The sequence below is a fragment of the Lampris incognitus genome, chromosome 2, assembly GCF_029633865.1.
Source record: "Lampris incognitus isolate fLamInc1 chromosome 2, fLamInc1.hap2, whole genome shotgun sequence".
NCBI lineage: Eukaryota > Metazoa > Chordata > Actinopteri > Lampriformes > Lampridae > Lampris > Lampris incognitus.
In genome coordinates, this window is record NC_079212.1 from 30,852,402 (window position 1) to 30,870,337 (window position 17,936).

The 17,936-nt window shown below is 42.6% G+C and overlaps 1 protein-coding gene across 1 annotated transcript in view; it reads left to right on the plus strand.

Annotated features, from left to right (window-relative positions):
• The window catches only part of prdm16 (PR domain containing 16), a 134,234-nt gene extending 120,140 nt beyond the window's left edge, over nt 1–14,094 (plus strand). Inside the window, exons 11-14 of the mRNA XM_056299293.1 lie at nt 2,778–2,947; nt 5,112–5,280; nt 8,719–8,982; nt 10,644–14,094. Coding sequence (XP_056155268.1) covers nt 2,778–2,947; nt 5,112–5,280; nt 8,719–8,982; nt 10,644–10,656 — 616 coding nt within the window. The 3' untranslated portion in view covers nt 10,657–14,094. The remainder of the gene's footprint in view (nt 1–2,777; nt 2,948–5,111; nt 5,281–8,718; nt 8,983–10,643) is intronic.
• The last annotated feature ends 3,842 nt before the right edge of the window (nt 14,095–17,936 follow it).

Here is a 17,936-nt window from a genome sequence, read left to right on the forward strand (position 1 = left end):
GACAGGATCCACCCACAGCCATTAAGGTAATCGCTTTCAACAGAATCAAGTAACTGAAGAAGGAGAGGCAGTGACAGGAGGAGACGGAGGCCACCATTTTACCACAGAACATTCTCACTTTAGAGAGATTCTCCAAGACATTAAAATGACAGCAAAGTTGACAATTTGTGCAAACATGCATAAGGCTCTCATACAGATACACATGTTTGTGTGCATGCACACACATATACATACTTCTAAAATATGGCTTTTAGAGACGCCACTGCATCATGACTTGCACCTGATGATGGCAAGTCCATTCTTTCCTTCCCAATGCTACTGCATGGGAAGGCTTGAATTTGTAAGGAGAGAAGGCAGGGTTTGAGGCGATGTTGATGGTGGGCATGGATGGGGTAAAGAGGTCCTTTGGGGGGGGTTAAGGTTGGTCATGTTGTCCTGTACCAGGTCTGATGACCCAGCCGACAAGGACATAGTGTCAGACGAGAGCTCTTCCACAAGTCCTGGCTGCTGTATTTTTCTGACAGTTTAATTGGGCTTCGTATGGATGAACCAAGATTTGATTTGTGCCGTGAGTGTGTGTACGTGTATTTGTATGTGTGGAGATGTGCCCTTTTGCATGGGTTGAGATAGTATCAATCAACCAATCAAATTAATAAAACTTGATTGATATTCACAAGGGGTCGACCGATATGTTTTTGTTTTTTGTTTGTTTTTTGTTTTTTTCAGGGCTGATATCGATATCAATTATCGGTGAGTTATGGCAGCTGATAACCGATATTTGGGGCCGATATTCAGTTGCAGTAAATGTAAAAAAAAATGTGTGCCAAAATTTACAGCAACACAAACCCCAACACAAGGCTGCCTTTAAATTAACATATGTTTGATTGAATTTTGTGTAAAACAGAATATTATTTACAATAAAGTGCATGATGGTTAATAATGATAATAATAATATATTAAACTTATATAGCATTTTTCTAACACTCAGAGTCGCTTTACAATAAACGGGGTGAAACAAGACAACAGATAAACATAACACAGACATACAGGGGTGGATGGGAAGGGGGGCTACGAGAGGGAGAAGTGGCAGCCACACACGACACCAGCAGTACTCTCCGACTTAAACAGATTAAAAAAAGACAAGAAAAACAAGAAACAACAGTACGGTAGACGTTGATTCTCTGTAGGGGTTTAATCTCGTAGCATATTCCTCTCCCAAGGTATCCACTAGGCAGTGGCACTATTTAACCCATAGCTGGGGGGCTGGTTCGTGGGCATCAGGGAATATCCACACACTGATGGGCCTGCGTACTGCGTGTCTAGGGGCCAGACCTCCAAGTCCCTTGTAGTTAAGCCAGGGTCCATGGTGTACCCAGTTACCGTGTCGCCACAAGGAGGCGCTACATAGGGCTTGTTGTTGGAGAGGCTATGTACTGGCAGGGTGAGACTTACATGCCCAGCTCTCCTGTTCACATTTCTGCTATCCAGCGGTGAAAGTTGAGAGTGAGACGTGACAGGCGCAGAACACTACACCAACACACGAGACCTCTTCACAACAACTCGACCCAAGGCATCAGAAAACAATCTTGAGTGGAATTATTTTTTAATTACAAATAAATAACTTCCAAAACACGAAAATGGAATGAATTAAACAGCATGGATAGCAGGAAGTAAACTTTGATCAAACTGAATAATTATAATACTAAAATAATTCCACATAAATTGGTTAAAGTGCTCCCAGGAGGCTTTGACTGAACTGAATGGAAAAATGTACATTAGTGTCATTATTTTCCCTTTCTCTTATCTTTAAAGCGATAGTTGGGGCTTTTTGAAGTGGGGTTGCATGAGGTACCTATCAATAGTCAGTGTATTACCTGCAGTAGATGGGAGTCTATGCGCTCCCAGTTTGGAGATTCAGCAGGAGTAGCTGGCATGGAAGTTGAGGAATGTGACACAGACAAAACCCTCGCATGTGTTTTTTTCTTTTTTTTCATGATTCCGTTATATACGAATTTGGAACATTCATCGACAGCCCTACCAGTTTACCAAAGAGTTGGCCTTTGCTCTTTCCCTTTATGAAAGTTTATGACCATTTTTAAAAGCAACTGTCAATCATGTATTTTGAAGAAATGATGTTGCCAATGCTGAGAAGGTTTAAAGACTTTTGCAAAATTTAGAAATGCCTTGAAAAATGTTCAGGTTTCCTGTTATATAAAAGGCTGTAGCGTCATTTTGAAGTTTATTTTCATAACCTTGCTCCTGTGCAGCGAAATTTGATTGCTGCATTTATTGGAGTGTCTAATAGGAAATAATAAACATTTTCAATATGTGATTTTAAAAAAAATGTCGGCCTGGCCGATAAAAATATGCCGATAAAAATTTATGAAAAATGACAAATATCTAAACCGATAATCGGCCAGACTGATAATCGGTCGATCCCCAATATTCACACACTTTGTATATGAATATGCAATAGAAGGCCATTTTCACAAGAGCATGTTAAAAGTGGGCTGGAAAAAAAAACAAACATATAGTGACAAATCATGAAACAAAATCCTCAAGCCCTACTAGATAAGGTAGATTTAATGTGAGCCTCTTTGACCCCAAGCATTCGAGGCCTGGTCATTGTTTACACACTTCTGAACAGTGGGCTTCTAGCAAACTCATTTTTATTCAGACACACACATATGGACCCAGTTCCACTCCGGTTGATAGACAGCCTTCCTACTCCATATTTCCTAAACCTGGTACTCATCTTTCTTCCTCCTTCCTGCCAGGTGTAAATACTGTGACCGCTCGTTCAGCATCTCATCCAACCTCCAGCGCCACGTCCGTAACATCCACAACAAGGAGAAGCCCTTCAAGTGTCACCTCTGCAACCGCTGCTTTGGTCAGCAGACCAACCTGGACCGCCATCTCAAAAAACATGAGCACGACAACATTCCTGGTCAGTTTGCAACACACTAATGACTCAGCACTGTGACAGAGCAAAGGATGACTCAGGTCGTGTACTGGTTGAAAGCCAAGCTAGTGTCCTCTATGAAAAGTTAAAATATAAGAATTGCATCTTAAAAGAAGGGCTTAGGATGTTTAACAAAGACTTTGTGTGTTTCGGTAACTGGAATTATGAATGTCTTAAAGTCTGTACATTTCAATAAAATGTCCACTCTTGTTCTTGTACTTAACCTATAGAGACAGTCAAAAGTGGCAGTGCCTGGCAAAAGATTTAGATACAGGGGGCATCCGGGTAGCATAGCAGTCTATTCTGTTGCTTACCAACACGGGGATCGCCCGGTTCGAATCCCCGTGTTACCTCCGGCTTGGTCGGGCGTCCCTACAGACACAATTGGCCGTGTCTGTAGGTGGGAAGCTGGATGTGGGTGTGTGTCCTGGTCGCAACACTAGCGCCTCCTCTGGTCGGTCGGGGCGCCTGTCTGGGGGGGAGGGAAAACGGGGGAATAGCGTGATCCTCTCATGTGCTATGTCTCCCTGGTGAAACTTCTCACTGTCAGGTGAAAAGAAGCAGCTGGCGACTGATTCCACATGTATCGGAGGAGGCATGTGGTAGTCTGCAGCCCTCCCTGACTCGGCAGAGGGGGTAGAGCAGCAACTGGGAAGGCTCAGAAGAGTGGGGTAATTGGCCAGATACAACTGGGGAGAAAAAGGAGGGAAAAAAGAGAAGATATTAATACAATACAATCACACTGATCAGACAAAGAAAAAGCTGCACTCCCAAAGCAGTGGTCATTTAATTGTTTGAAAGCAGAAGGCAGTCAGTTAAAAATTACATTTCCAGTTTTTACTTTGTAGTCAGGAATGATCTCAGATCTATTTGATGATTAACATGCAGATACTCCACTGAACATGAATGGAAGACACACTTTAAGAGGAAAAAACGTTTTTTCAAGCCTTTATATCCAGGCAAGCGTCGTTTTAGTGTAATGTTAAATAATGCAAAAAATGAAAATCAGAACTGTAGTTGTTACCATTTCTACCTTCTGCAATGGATGGACAATAGGGGTCATAATGAAAGTCAGTGTAGCCCACATACAAACTGAATGACCCTTAAGCTTCAGGATAACTTTAACTGACACCATTATGTCATCCCAGCAAAGACTGATTGTTTCATCTAACAATATATTTGCAAAAACCATCTGATTTTGTAGTGGAGGTCATTTAGGATTTTTTTATTATTTATTTATTTATTTTATCATTTATTCTTTTCCTTGAAAACCTGGATGCTGGTCTTCTTCCTCAGTGAGCAACACATACTAAGCTGTTCCCACGTTTTTTTAATTATCCCCTGCTATGCCTTAACATACTATATTTCGATGTATCTGAGGGCCGTAATATCAACTCTGCTGTAAAATCTAAAGAGAAAATATTTTTCTAAACCTATAAATACAACCTAAATATGAAGTCTGAAGCAAGGTACCAAACCTCAGAATGCTCCAATGGAGCTGCTCAGTGGTCAACAATAGAAAACTGTGGTTGCGCTGGCCAGCTTCCACATGCATGTGTTTAACTGTATGAGCATGTAGCCGGGTTAAGCCAAAAAATGCAGAATCATCAAATTTACGCCTGGATAAAAGTTTTAAAACAGAAGAGGCCTAAATCAAACAAGTGGTACATGGTGCTTTTGAACACCAATTTATTATTATTATAATTATTACTATTTTTATATACCTGCTAAAAATCCAAATAATATTACGTGGACATTGCACAAAATCCAAAACAATTTAGTCTAAGCACCAAACAGATTGTCAGCTTACTTTAAACATTGCTTATGTCTGATGATGATGATGATGATCAAATGACCATCATGGTGCTACTATAGCTCTTTTGCGCAGGTAGAATGTTTGGGAAAAGAGAGCTGTTGCTAACTGTCACAGAAACGCTTCTCTCCGAGAAAAAAATGATGGAAACAGAATGCGTATGTCTGCGTTCTCTCCCTGACAATGTCATCCAACAAACTGGGAAACCCTTCGAGTCAATTATGTATGCGTGATGATTATCAAAGTAATTGTGTACGTTTGTGTGTGTGTGTGTGTGTGTGCGCGTGTGTGTGCATGCGCGTGTGCGTGCATGTGTGCGTGTGTGTATCCCAAAAGTGAGCCAACAGTCTGGGATCCTCTCCAACCTTGGAACCACCATCTCCTCGCCAAACTCAGAGCCCGACAATCATGCACTTTTAGATGAGAAGGAGGACTCATACTTCTCAGAAATCCGCAACTTCATTTCCAGTGAGATGAACCAGGCCTCCAGCTCCACGGATAAGAGGTAGAGAATGTTGATCAAGATACACGCCCTCTGAGACATATGTGTGCACACACACACACACAATAGCAGTCAAGCATACAATTTCAGACAGACAGGACAGAGCCGTGCACAAACACTCACATACACGCAAGCACAAAATATAGTCCACACCTACAAACACTATAAAAAAAATAAAGGCATACACAAATAGACACAATTCCACACATGCACCTACACACACACACTCACACATACACACAAAATCTGCACCATAGCCAGCTAAAACAAAACAGAGGTATATTATTACCCCACCACCCTTAGCCCCTGTGCACATATGAAGGCAGACGAACACATACACCAGGGTTCATAAGGAACAATAATACGTTCAGTACTTACCCTGCTTCTCTCCCTGTACACAAAACAAACCAACATCAACAACTGGTGTGCAGTGCTCTCTAGTGGCTTCATGTTATTCAGCAAACTCGAGGATCAGTGGAGACAGGGGTATTCTCATTCCTCTACACCAGTGAGTCCATTGTTCACCGTCAACTTCATCCCCTTCCCTGTTTGAGCCACTGCAGAATGTTAACACAACTGGCCTTATGATGCATTCTGTGAAAGCGGAAAGTGTACACCAGTCACCAGCCAGATACTGGTGAAACAGAAGTGCTGGTTGGTGGCTTACTTAGTTCTTGTCCTGTACCAGTCACTTTGTCAGGTAATTGGTCATCATCTAAAGGTTTCTCTCCACTTCATTGGAATAGCTAAATGGTTAAAATAGTCGCTTTTTGAATCCATCAGCCACCCAGGCCAGTTAGTACAAAAGGTTTACCCCTATAGCTTTAATTCACTGCAAATCTCCTTTAGACTTATTGCTATATCAGTTTAACAATAAACTATAGTAGCTCTTTTTCTCACTCTCTGTTTTTAGGTGATTTTACACAGAGATTCAGCAATAATGGCGTACTGAAGACTCGTCTTTATGCCGGCTTTGTTCTTTTACACTGAACCAAACAAAGATGGCATAATCGTGCCCCAGTGTGTGATTTTTACATAGCATGCTGGCATTCTGGAAGCAGAGGCATCATGACGTGCAACACAACTGTGTCAGCAGTCCCATCCTGCCGGCTGTCCCTTTTATACAGACGTCTATTCGGCGTTGTGACTACCTGTGCTGCCGGCTTAATGCGGAACAACAATGACCCCACATTCCCGTTTGGTACCCTTAACACAGACTGGCGAGGTGGCTTAATGGCACAATGTTCCCGCCTTGTAAAAAAAAGTGTGTAAAAAGTCTCTCTCTCTCTCTCTCTCTCTCTCTCTCTCTCTCTCTCTCTCTCTCTCTCTCTCTCTCTCTCTCTCAATGTGAATGCCTTTCTGGTAGACTCATTTTCTGTCTGTCTGTTTCTCCCTCCTCTCCTATTCCTCCCTCCTGTCAGCACACATTAAACCCAGCAGGCCTAGTGGCAATTTGGCCCCTCTGCCATCTGGGATCAATACTGAGTCTCATCCACAACAAGCTGGCCTGACATGTTAATATCTGTAATTCAGGCTAAGTGTTCTGCTTTCTGTCCTCCCACCAGACAATGCCATGTTTATACTCTTACTGAGTAACTCAAGTTGAATGTTGAATGCATACTCGCATCAACAGACGCCTATCCACAATCAGGCTTATCTGCCCCTTGTGGTAAAATTTCTCTCCTGTTAAAAAAAAGTGCTCCTCTATGTCGGCATCTCAGCCAATCAAAATAGAAGTTATTGGACACCCTTTTATTTGGCCCCTCTCCAGAAAGGGAAGATTGTGAAAAAGTGATGTTGTTCTGTGGGTAGAGGAGGTCCACAGGAGAAGTTGGAGTGTGTAGACACACTGGAAGTTTGCCAACACAGGGATGCAAAGTGATGTAAATATATCTGTCTCCACAGCACTGTAATCCAGGTTAGAGTCAGGGTAAAGAGAAGGAGCAGGGCCACGGCTTAAGTTGTGCAGTTTGGATTAAGCTAGAGCTGAAACTGCCTCCTTCTCTGGAGCTTGGTTGTGTTGGCTGGCAGCTCAGACCCTGAGGGGAACTCAGGTTGAGGCATTTATCTAGGAGATCCACTGATGATGGAGCTCTTCCCCTGTCCACCTCCTGTACTCGTACCCCCAGACCGCTAACACAAACAGCCTACTGACGTGTTTAGACTAAATGACAAAACCCAGGCCCCCCCCGTGTCAGAGCTATGCTTTGCTCCTTCACACACACAGACATGGGCTTTTTCCACCACCAACCAGCCTGGCGATTTGATTATGGGGGTATTTAATCTAAATTGAAAGAGGAGAAGAATTTTTTTTCTTCAGATCCTCCAATCAACATCTACCCACCCACTGTGTGTGACCCAATCCTGTCCCTGTACACCACTTCCCAGTAGTATGCCTGTCTGATTTGATAAATGTCCACTATGTGGCCAAAAAATGCAAGGGGTAAAACTGCTTTCCCAGAGGAAATGATATCATGAGCCATGACATCGTGATCTGGGGGCGATTGGAGGGTGTGGGGAGTTGGGGGTTTGAGTCTGGGTAGGGGTAGGGGGGTGGGCTGGCTGGAAAATGTACAGACGGCAGGTCATAATGGCAGTGTGCTGATAGCCTGTTTGCAGATCAGCCTTCTTCTTCCTTCACTCACACACAGTCCGTTCTACAGTTACCGAGGTCTGACGGACGCCTCTCTGAAGCCAGCCTTCTCTCTTGCCATGTTTCTAAGGATTTGGTCTATTAATCATTACTGGAAAGCTCTCTCAGCTGACAGCCAGCAACCATGTTTGTTTGCATGGATGGCGGAGTTGGGCCATGCATGTTGTCAACACAGTTTATTTACGTCTCGGGGTTAGTCGTGTCTTTAGATGGTCAAAGAGCGGTGATAGCCATCCAGCTCCACACTGGGCGTGGAGCCCAGAGCTGAAATACAAAGCAACTACAGACTAAAGCGCTAGGGCCTCAGAGGGAACACTGTCTTTTTTTTCCCCTCTACAACCATTGGGTAAACATTAATCTATGTAAAATGTGTGTTTCCAGAATACATTTTAAGCATCACTAAAAAAGGGAGACAAGTGAGAAAATTGTACATCAATTTAACTTAGTCATGTGTATACAGGTTTTCATCATAACTCAACACTACACCATCCGATTTTGCTGATTAAAACACCTTCAGCCAGGCCAGGAAAGACTAATCAGTGCAATAGGTGTTGGGTTGCCTTGACTTGACTTGGGTCATTATAAAAACCTGCACATACAGTGTACCTATACAGCGTACATGCATATGTACACTGCACATGTACTCTGTATATGTATCTGTACATGGCTCCTTATGGCACATGATTGAATACCATTGCTGTCCATGCATACGGTTGTTAGTGTTGACCCCTCTTCAGCCAACCTGAATACACCTCCCTCTTTCTCTTTCCCTACTCTCATCCTCACAGATCAGAGCAAGCTGAGGAGGAGCGCCCGCCCTCACACGGCCTGTCCAACTCCAAGCTGGGCCTCCAGGGGCTGGAGGAGGAGGAAGAAGAGGTGGAGGGGGATGATGAGGAGGAGGAGGAAGGCAGCCTGACGGAGAAGTCTCAAGACGAAGCACCCGAGTCACCCTCTCCGGTCACAATGACGACGGGAGTTTATGAGGAGGATGAGGAGGAAGAAGAGGCAGAGGCAGCTCCATTAGCTATGAGCTATGAAAACACTCGCAGGTATGCATCTTCTCTAATGATAATGATAATAATAAAACACATTTTATTATGATGACATTTAATTAAAGGGTGCTACAAATTTAAAAGCAGTTTAAAAGCTCATATATTCATTCCAGTCACAACCAAAGTGCACCATTTTGTCTTTTGACAAGCCAGCTCCCGCACACTGCAACTGATATCTTCGCCTTTATTCCAACTAACCCTATGACTAAACTCTAATAATAATGCCTTTTCAGTTTGAGGGAGAAAAAAAAAAGTTAAAATATTTACTAAACATGATATTTCGCGACATATCAGGACATTATCTTTCTGTCATTTCAAAATGTCCATTATTTTATGATCTTCTACTGGCCACCACAGCAAAGTCTTTCCACAAAGACCACAGTCTATGGAAATGGTTATGGGCTTTTCATGGTCTCATGAAGTGTTAAGGGGTGAAATGTCTCAAGTTTGAAAGTGCCCCTCTTTGGACTCCAAAACTATGCCCACCGATACTCCATAAAACCATTTTGAATGGCACACCATTGTGCATGAGAATTCAGTTCCCCTTTGTTTTTTCCAGTCTCATTTTGAGCCCTTGGTTCTTCAGGCCATCTGTTAGCGTATTGATCTATGATTTGTATATCGTGAAAAAAAACCCACACAAAGGTGTCCATTTGGATGTCAATCACCAAGACATTAGATAAATATTTCCGTTGCGCTAACTTGAGCTCACCCACTGCAACTGTCCTTTCTTTTTCTCTGCCGTCTCACTCGCTCCCTTTGTCTATTACTTTTCCTTCCTTTTTCTCACCTCACCTCTTTTCCTCTGCCCTTCTGTTCATTCTGTTCTTCCAATCCCTCCTTTCCTTCCAACCCAATTCTCCATAACTCTCCCATCTAACTCGTCCATGCATTCCTTCCTCACATCCATCCGCCCATCCATCCATCTGCCCCTCGGTACCATCCGTCCTTCCCTCCCCCATTTCCACCACCCCACCCCCTCCGTCCCTCGGTGTGCAGGTGTATAGAGGAGGAGGGCTCCCTCTTGGACCTGGAGGGTCTTCCTACCTTTCCCAAGAGCCTGGATGGGCTGCGTAAAGCCACCAGTGACGAGCCACCCTTTGACGTTAAAGACATATTTAACACCTCGCTAGAGTCGGAGGCACTGAAAGAAACATTGTACAGGCAGGCTAAAACCCAGGTACGTTAACCTTCTGGCCTTTGGACATTGACAAAGAGAAAGAGAGAGAGAGGGTGGGGGAATCCAGTTGTTTTTTCTGAATAAAAAAAGTGTTTCCTTGAAACATGGGAAGGAGAGTGGTGGAGGGATGAATGGGTCCGGGATGGGTGGGTCCAGCATAGTGCAGACCCTTGGATCAAAAATGAAAAAGATCTCCAATTCACATCAATACGAAGCCAAACACCTTCTCTCGACCGCTGTTGTCCAGTCAGATGCCTCACTAACACTTAACCTACTAACATATTGACTCTGTCCTCTGGCAGACAATCCATGCCACTTTCATCACTGTGGAGTGTTTCTTTTTACTACTGCGTGCTTTTAATTTATTTGCAGCCGCCCTGGAAAAACAGGAAAATGGTATGATACTCAAACCAGTTTGGTGGAAAATATTGACCCATCGGATTTTGCTTCTGTTCATTACGTTTGTCTTCTCCCACAGGCTTATGCAATGATGCTGTCTCTCTCAGAGAACAACCCTTTGCACGCACCCTCCCAGAACTCTCTGGACGCTTGGCTGAGCATGGGAGGTGGATCGTCTGAGACGAGCAGTTTTCACCCACTCAACCACATCTAGGAGAGCGAGAGAGAGAGGCAAAGAGAGGGAGGGGTAGGAGAAGAAGCAATAGTTTCAGAATGGATAGAAACAGGAGACTGAGAGGAAGAGGTTTTATGAGGCGACAAGTGAAGACCAGAGGAGCATCCAATGTCACATACATTCAAGAAAGAAGGATTGTGTGTGTGTGTGTGTGTGTGTGTGTGTGTTTGAGTGAGAGAGAGAATTGTCCCTTAATGAAGGGTCTCGCAAAACTCTGGCAAAGAGAAAGCACTGCTCAGCCCCTGTTGATGTGAAGGACATGGTGAATTCTTGTCAACGGCATTGAAACTCTGCATTACTCTAGTCCCTCCCCAGTCCATTTGGCTCACTCAAACCCCTCTGAGACCCGACAGTATGTAAGGCTCTCACAGAGACAACCGACGACTTGTGTGACACTCGAGTCTGTCTACCAACAGCCCTGCAGCAATTAGCGCTGCATGTCCACTGGATGGTGCTGGTTCAGCAGGAGCAACAGTAGGAACTTAGTGGGCGCGTGCACCGACAGTATCTGGGCTGACTCATTGACTCCCATTCCTGTTTCAAGGAGAAGTACAGAATCAACTATAGCATCATGTTAAATGTTACTGGAGGAAATCATTCTGTGTTTGATTTGGAAAATTCGTTCCAGTAGACGCTTTTGAGCTGATTTGTTTTTTGTTATTTTGGAATGATTACACGGAAGATGAGGTCAATGTTCAAATGTGCATCGCAACTGTTTGATTAGTTATCCAGGGCACTGGCCATTTTGATTGGTTACCCAGTTTGATCATGCTGACAATGATATTAAATCATACTCAGAAATGAGGAAAGTGTTTCTCTCCTTAGTTGTTCAGTTCATGTCATTTTGTTAATTTTATTTACTTTTATTCTTCTTAGACACAACAGTATTGTTTCTTTGTAGGCACCACAGTGCTAAAATGTTAATATAATTATTTTAGAGAAGGACCAAAATTGTATGATATTGACATATGATGTACAAAATAACTTAGTTGTTCATAGCGAGAGTGGTATGTGCCAAATAACCCATAGAACATGTTTTTGTTTTTTCCTCTGACAATCATTTCTTTTCCAAGGGGCTCACATTTACTGTCATAGCTGTTTTGTCGTTTTTGTTACGCTCTTATACATTTGATTTTGAGAGTGTGTGTATTCTATTTATTTTTGGTTGCTTTGTCTCGATTGGAAGATTGGAAAAAGAAAAAAAAATCCCTCTTTTCGTGTTGCTGAAGGAAGGAACGCCCGTTGGGACATGAGGGAGATTCTGAATCTCCAGTTTTGATGCGTCTGTGTGCCAAAATGTAATGAAACCATGAAACCATCTGCTTTTATTTATAGTGAAGAAAAGTTGTAGTTAGTTTTTAGAACCTCTTTTTCGTTGTAGCGCCTTGCAAAATTTGGTTTGTCTTGTTTTTGTTTTTTTTTTAACTTCAACCATGTCAACCTGTAGGCTGAATGTGTCCGTTAACGTGGTTTAAGCGTTACCCTCAGTGTCAGGACAGGGCATTATCCTGTCACCGTTACACTATTGATCAGTACAAGACCAGCTTCTATGGTGGGAATTCCCCCTCACATTCATTCAGTCCTATAATGTTTGTCGAATGATCAGTTAAAACACCAATGTCCTAGATCACATGGTCAAAACGAGTCAAAGTCTGATGTAGACTGTCACACCTGCACAAACACCTGCTCATCGCTACATGAGAACAACAGAATAATTCACCGTCGTCCAGACTCGGAGGCTAGGACTCATGAGACCATAAAGAGTAAAAACAGAAACACAAAAGAAAACGAAACTACATACAGTAGCAACATGAACTCAACACTTCCACTAGTATTAACACCGAGTCCTCCAGAACAGCTCTGGGTGAACATCCAACACGTGTTAACGATTTCTGCTCCGAGGTCAAACGTCTCTGTATTAGCGGCCAAACAAGATTGTAATTTAATTTCATATTTCCTGCTCTTCCGGTGAAAATCGTACAGAGAATTCATTCCATGTGGTCTACGACGAAGATGTGTGATGTGGAGAACGAGGCATTCATTGTAGATAATTGTAGATAGATGTAGTGGGGGGGGGGGCATTGTTGATCATTGTCATTTTGGTCACCCCGGCTGACTGGGACCTTTCAATACTAGGCCTGATGCTGTACTTTCAAACTAGCACTTAAAACCATATGGGTCCAAGCCATAATCCGATCAGGCTTTCTTTTCTTTTTTTCAAAACTAGCTCCGCTTTCAACAGCTGAGTGACCCAGGCCCAACATGGAGAGGATAAAGAAATCTTAAACAGAAGCACTGTACTTTTACCTCTTACGACAGCAGGTGGTAGTGCGATGCTAGGACTGCTGCATCATCTCACTTTCTCTAAAGACGGAAGTCTTTTTTTTTTGTTCTACTGAATGAGATTTCATTCATGATTATAAATCCGTTTTCCGACACCTGCCTATAAAATGCAAAGATTTGGGTTACTTAAGTTTTTAGTCAGACTATTTGTAGTAATTCATGTCATGTACTACTGTAATAAGTACGCGCTGTGCGACGCAACAGATTCTCATTGAATTCTTCCATTTCGCCAACTTTGGAAAATAGTTTGGCGAGTGGTCACTGAAACATGGACCGGCTGAATAGAACACCGTTGCTGTTTTTGGCCCACTGTTACAGGATAACATAAAAAAAACATACACATATTGTTTCTTTTTAACTGTATAGTATTTTAAAGAATAAAAAAAAACAATGGTGCATTTGTCTGAAGTTAAAAAAAAGAAAAAAAATTCCTTGAAAAAATATGGGTTTAAATGGATGGTGCTTGTTTCGTTTGAATCTGAGTTGTATATCGCCTGTTATGTTTATTGCAAACAAAACAAAAAAAGATATCGTGCATGATGTGTTTAGCAGTCATAATGATGTCCATTTGTGAAATGTGTATCAAATTGAAGAGAAAAAAAAGAAAAGGAAAAAAAAAGAAATAATCCGTAGATGCACTTATTGTACATGTGTTAGGTTAGTAGGTTTCAACTTGACTGCCTTACAGACGTACTGGGCAGGTGGTTCTGACAGACATAGAAGAGACTTGTGGGAGAAGACAATGGAAAAAAATTAAAGGATTGTAGAATAATATTGAACAGTTCGGAAATTGCAGTTCTTTTGATGCTTGTGATTATTAAAGATGTACTTTAGCGAAATTTCATTGAAAAGATATGACTGATGTTAATTCTGTAGAATAGACATGTATACCAAATGTAATCTTTCCAATGCTATGAAGAATTTATACATGAAATTGATATGCAATAAAACCTGTGTGCTTTTTACTTGAAATGTCCGTGTGTTTGTCAGCTGGAAGCAAGTTGCCATCCCATGAGTGACCACCCAGTCATGGTAGTCACTAATTTTCTTATTTTTCACTCACCCATCCATAAATACAGTCATTTATGGATACTTGGTAGTTACTTGGGTTGGTTCATATCTGTTGTTTTGTTTTTGTCCCCCCCCCACACTTTTCCTCCCCAGTTGTATCCAGCCAATACGCCCATTTCACGCCGTGGCCATCTTGGATTTTTAAAAAACCAAGTGGCGGGAACTTAGCCACGCCCCCTTCTTACTCAATCGTAAATCAATGCAGCCGGGGCCAGCAGCAAACATAGTTTGGACTACCAACCTCGAGCACCTACCGTCATTTACCACAATATGAAAACTAAGCTGGATCTTTTCTTTTTCGAGTACTTTCTGCCTCTCCTGTGCCAGTGAGGAGAGACACACACACAGGGCTGTATTCAAAGAAGCTGTTTAATCACAATAAAATAAAAAATAAGATACATTTCATTTGTATACTGTACATTCAATATTTATACATTAGATTGTCCCATCTACAATATTTTCATTCTTTGTCCTTTAACTTTAACAAAACTGTTGGCTCATTTTAAACTAAAATATGTTCGGTCAACTGTCATTCTGTTGTAGCAATAAACTGGAACTCGCTACCAACTCAAATCATCAATTGTTTACTAAACTAAGATAGTGATTGCTCATCTCAAGGTGTGGGCTAAAAAAATGGGACTGTACTGAAATGAAGTTAAATATGTTTCAATCCATCTAAGGTTTGTGTGCACTATTTTCTTGTCAGCTGAATTTAACAAAGGTTTAAAACAGTGGTCGCTGAAAATTTGTTAGGAGAGCACACACAGTCCACAGTTGGTTGACTGTTCCACTTAGTGAAAGGGGTATGACTCCATCAAAAATGTGGTACTCCTTTATGCGTCTTATTAACCGTTCGACGTGTATTCTCAAGCCAGCAATACTCTGTGTGTCTGTGAGCTCATCACAGCTAAACTGTCCACTTGGGCCTAAAAATGCAGGGATGACAAGTTTTACATCTATTTCATCGAGCAGGTCTTTGATAAGGAAGCCCTTATCGGCCATGACCTCATCACCTGACTCTAAGAGGTCCAGAACACCTGACCTCTTAGTTATCTCCTTATCAGAAATACATCCTGTGTATATATTACTTACCAGGCTAACTGACCCTGAGGGAGTGATCCCAATTAGGGATTTCAGTGTAGTGTTACTTTTATAATGGGAGTATGTCATGGTGTTCAAAACCTTCGAACTAGCTGTCTTGATGCGGATCTCTGTGCAGTCTAGTATCACTCTTGTGTTTGGGTAGAATTCCCTGAATACTGGTGGCATTAGCTCATCTACTGCTGCTCTACTAGGCCATATTGGGAGGGTCCCTAACATAAAGAGCAAATAGTTGGCCCATGTCTTACAGTTCCTGCTGACTGTGGCACATTGAATCGTACAGATAAATCCAGAGCAAAAAAGCCCTGCCTCACACGGCACAAGAACAGGAAAAACTGATCAATCACCGATAAATGCTCTGCATGGAAGCCAGACACAGAAATGTGTTCTAGGTTATGGCTGCTCCTTTGCATTTGAGTCCATCGCACCATGGACTCTGCAGTAGGCTGTAAAGCTAGGAAGAGTGCTTTGAGGGTGTGGTAATCCTTAAAACCAGTGTAAAACCTGATCAGATTGGGCGCACACCGGAAGCGTTCTAGACCAAAACGCTCACTTTTCAGCTTTTTATTTTCGTCCTCCAGGAAAGCAATGCGTTTCTTTACTGCGTCAAGCTGGTCTTCCACAGAAAGGGGCTTCACGTCGTAGTCATGATCAGGTAGAGTCACCCAAACCTCACTGGACACATGAGGATATGTCATACATGTGGGAAGCAATATAAATCCACACATTTTCCTGTTATCAAGATGATGTGTCAGAACAGAGCTATCCGCTATTGAAAGATTAGTGAATATATATATATACATATTATACAATGCAGTAATCTACATGTTTGAAAAATTGTATTGTACTGACAGTAACAACTCACCTATCTCCCTCATGTTCCTCTTCATCTTCTTCCGCTATTAAGTCACCAATGCGACTACAAACAGGAGCAAACATTTTTCAACGTCAAACTTCTGTCTCCCTTCTAATGTTTTAGTCACAGTGAAACTGGTCACCCCAATATTATTTAACTGGCTGTACATGGTGCAACCTCTGCAGCTCAATGCATACAGTAACGTTAAATGTATATGCAACCTCTGCAGCTCAATGCATACAGTAGGCCTACATGTACATAATGTCTGTTGTAATAATAGCAGGAGGAGTAAACATTTAGCCATATGGCATCTTAATGTGGAATTTAGTTGTAAACATGAGTGCACAACTGTAAACGTTACTCACTCATCTGCTGACTCGGGTGTCACCTCCCCAGCAGGTTGACCACCACGAACAGGAACCCTAAAAATACAAGCTATTAATGGCAGGTATTATGTTTCATTTCATCAACATCCTAAAATCATTTTCATGACAACATCCAGCTAACATTATTATAGCTCTGCATGACCTACCGTGATATCTGTCTGCTAGTAAAGTTAGTAAACTTAGCTACCTCCTCGGTGTAGGTTGATTTGACCATGGGAAAATGGTCGGTAGAGTTCCGGGTTTCAGTTTTGTCAGTCCAAGAAACGTCTTGCGAAAACAGTCCTCGGTGAAGTGCTTTGAGCACACCCTGGTGTTGTCTGTGATCTATAATGACAAATGATATCTGACGTTACTGTCAGCAACATGTTAACTGTTATGTTTGTAGTTAGACAAGAAAGCTAGCTAACAACGTTGCTAGGGAGCTAGCTAGCTGGCTATCCAGCTAGCTAGGTAAAGGTGAAGGTATTGGTAGTTACCTGAAAATGTGGCCCTGTATCCCTCTTAATTTTCACCACCCATGCCTTACGGGTGTGCAGGTGTTTGGGGAAGCAGTGAAACGTCAAGGATTTATCTCTTTCCCTTCTTTGATAGGAGTTGCAGGATGGTACACAGCAGTACGACATGTTGCTTCCAGCAGTGTTTTCAATGAAGTAAGAAGTGGGCGTGGCTAAATTCCCACCGCTTGTTTTTTTTTTATCCAAGATGGCCGCGGCGTTAAATGGGCGTATACCCCACTCTTCCGAGCCGTCCCAGTCGCTGCTCCACCCCTTCTGCCGATCCAGGAGGGCTGCAGACTACCACATGTCTCCTCCAAAACATGTGGAGTCGCCAGCCGCTTCTTTTCACCTGACTGAGGAGTTTCGCCAGGGGGACGTAGCGTGTGGGAGGATCACGCTATTCCCCCGAGTTCCCCCTCCCGACAGGCGCCCCGACCGACCAGAGGAGGCGCTATTGAAGCGACCAGAACATATACCCACATCCGGCTTCCCATCTGCAGAAACGGCCTATTGTGTCTGTAGGGACGCCCGACCAAGCTGGAGGTAACACAGGGATTCGAAATGGCGATCCCCGTGTTGGGAGGCATTGGAATAGACCGCTACGCTACCCAGACGCCATCCGTTAGTATTTTCTTTCAGATTTGAATTGCAAGGTCAAAGTTTAGATAAGAAGGGATGCATCATACAAGATATGAAGTGACGTTCTCAAGAATGAAATCAGGACTCTGAAATACTGGCTCATGGTGACATTCCCAGGAGGCTTTTCTTTTTTTAATGAGAAATACGTAGAAAAATGTTCGCACCGATTTGTGCTTTATGACTTGCATGGGTTTTTTATTTATTATTACTTATTTATTTGTAAACTGTGCCTTGATCATACTGC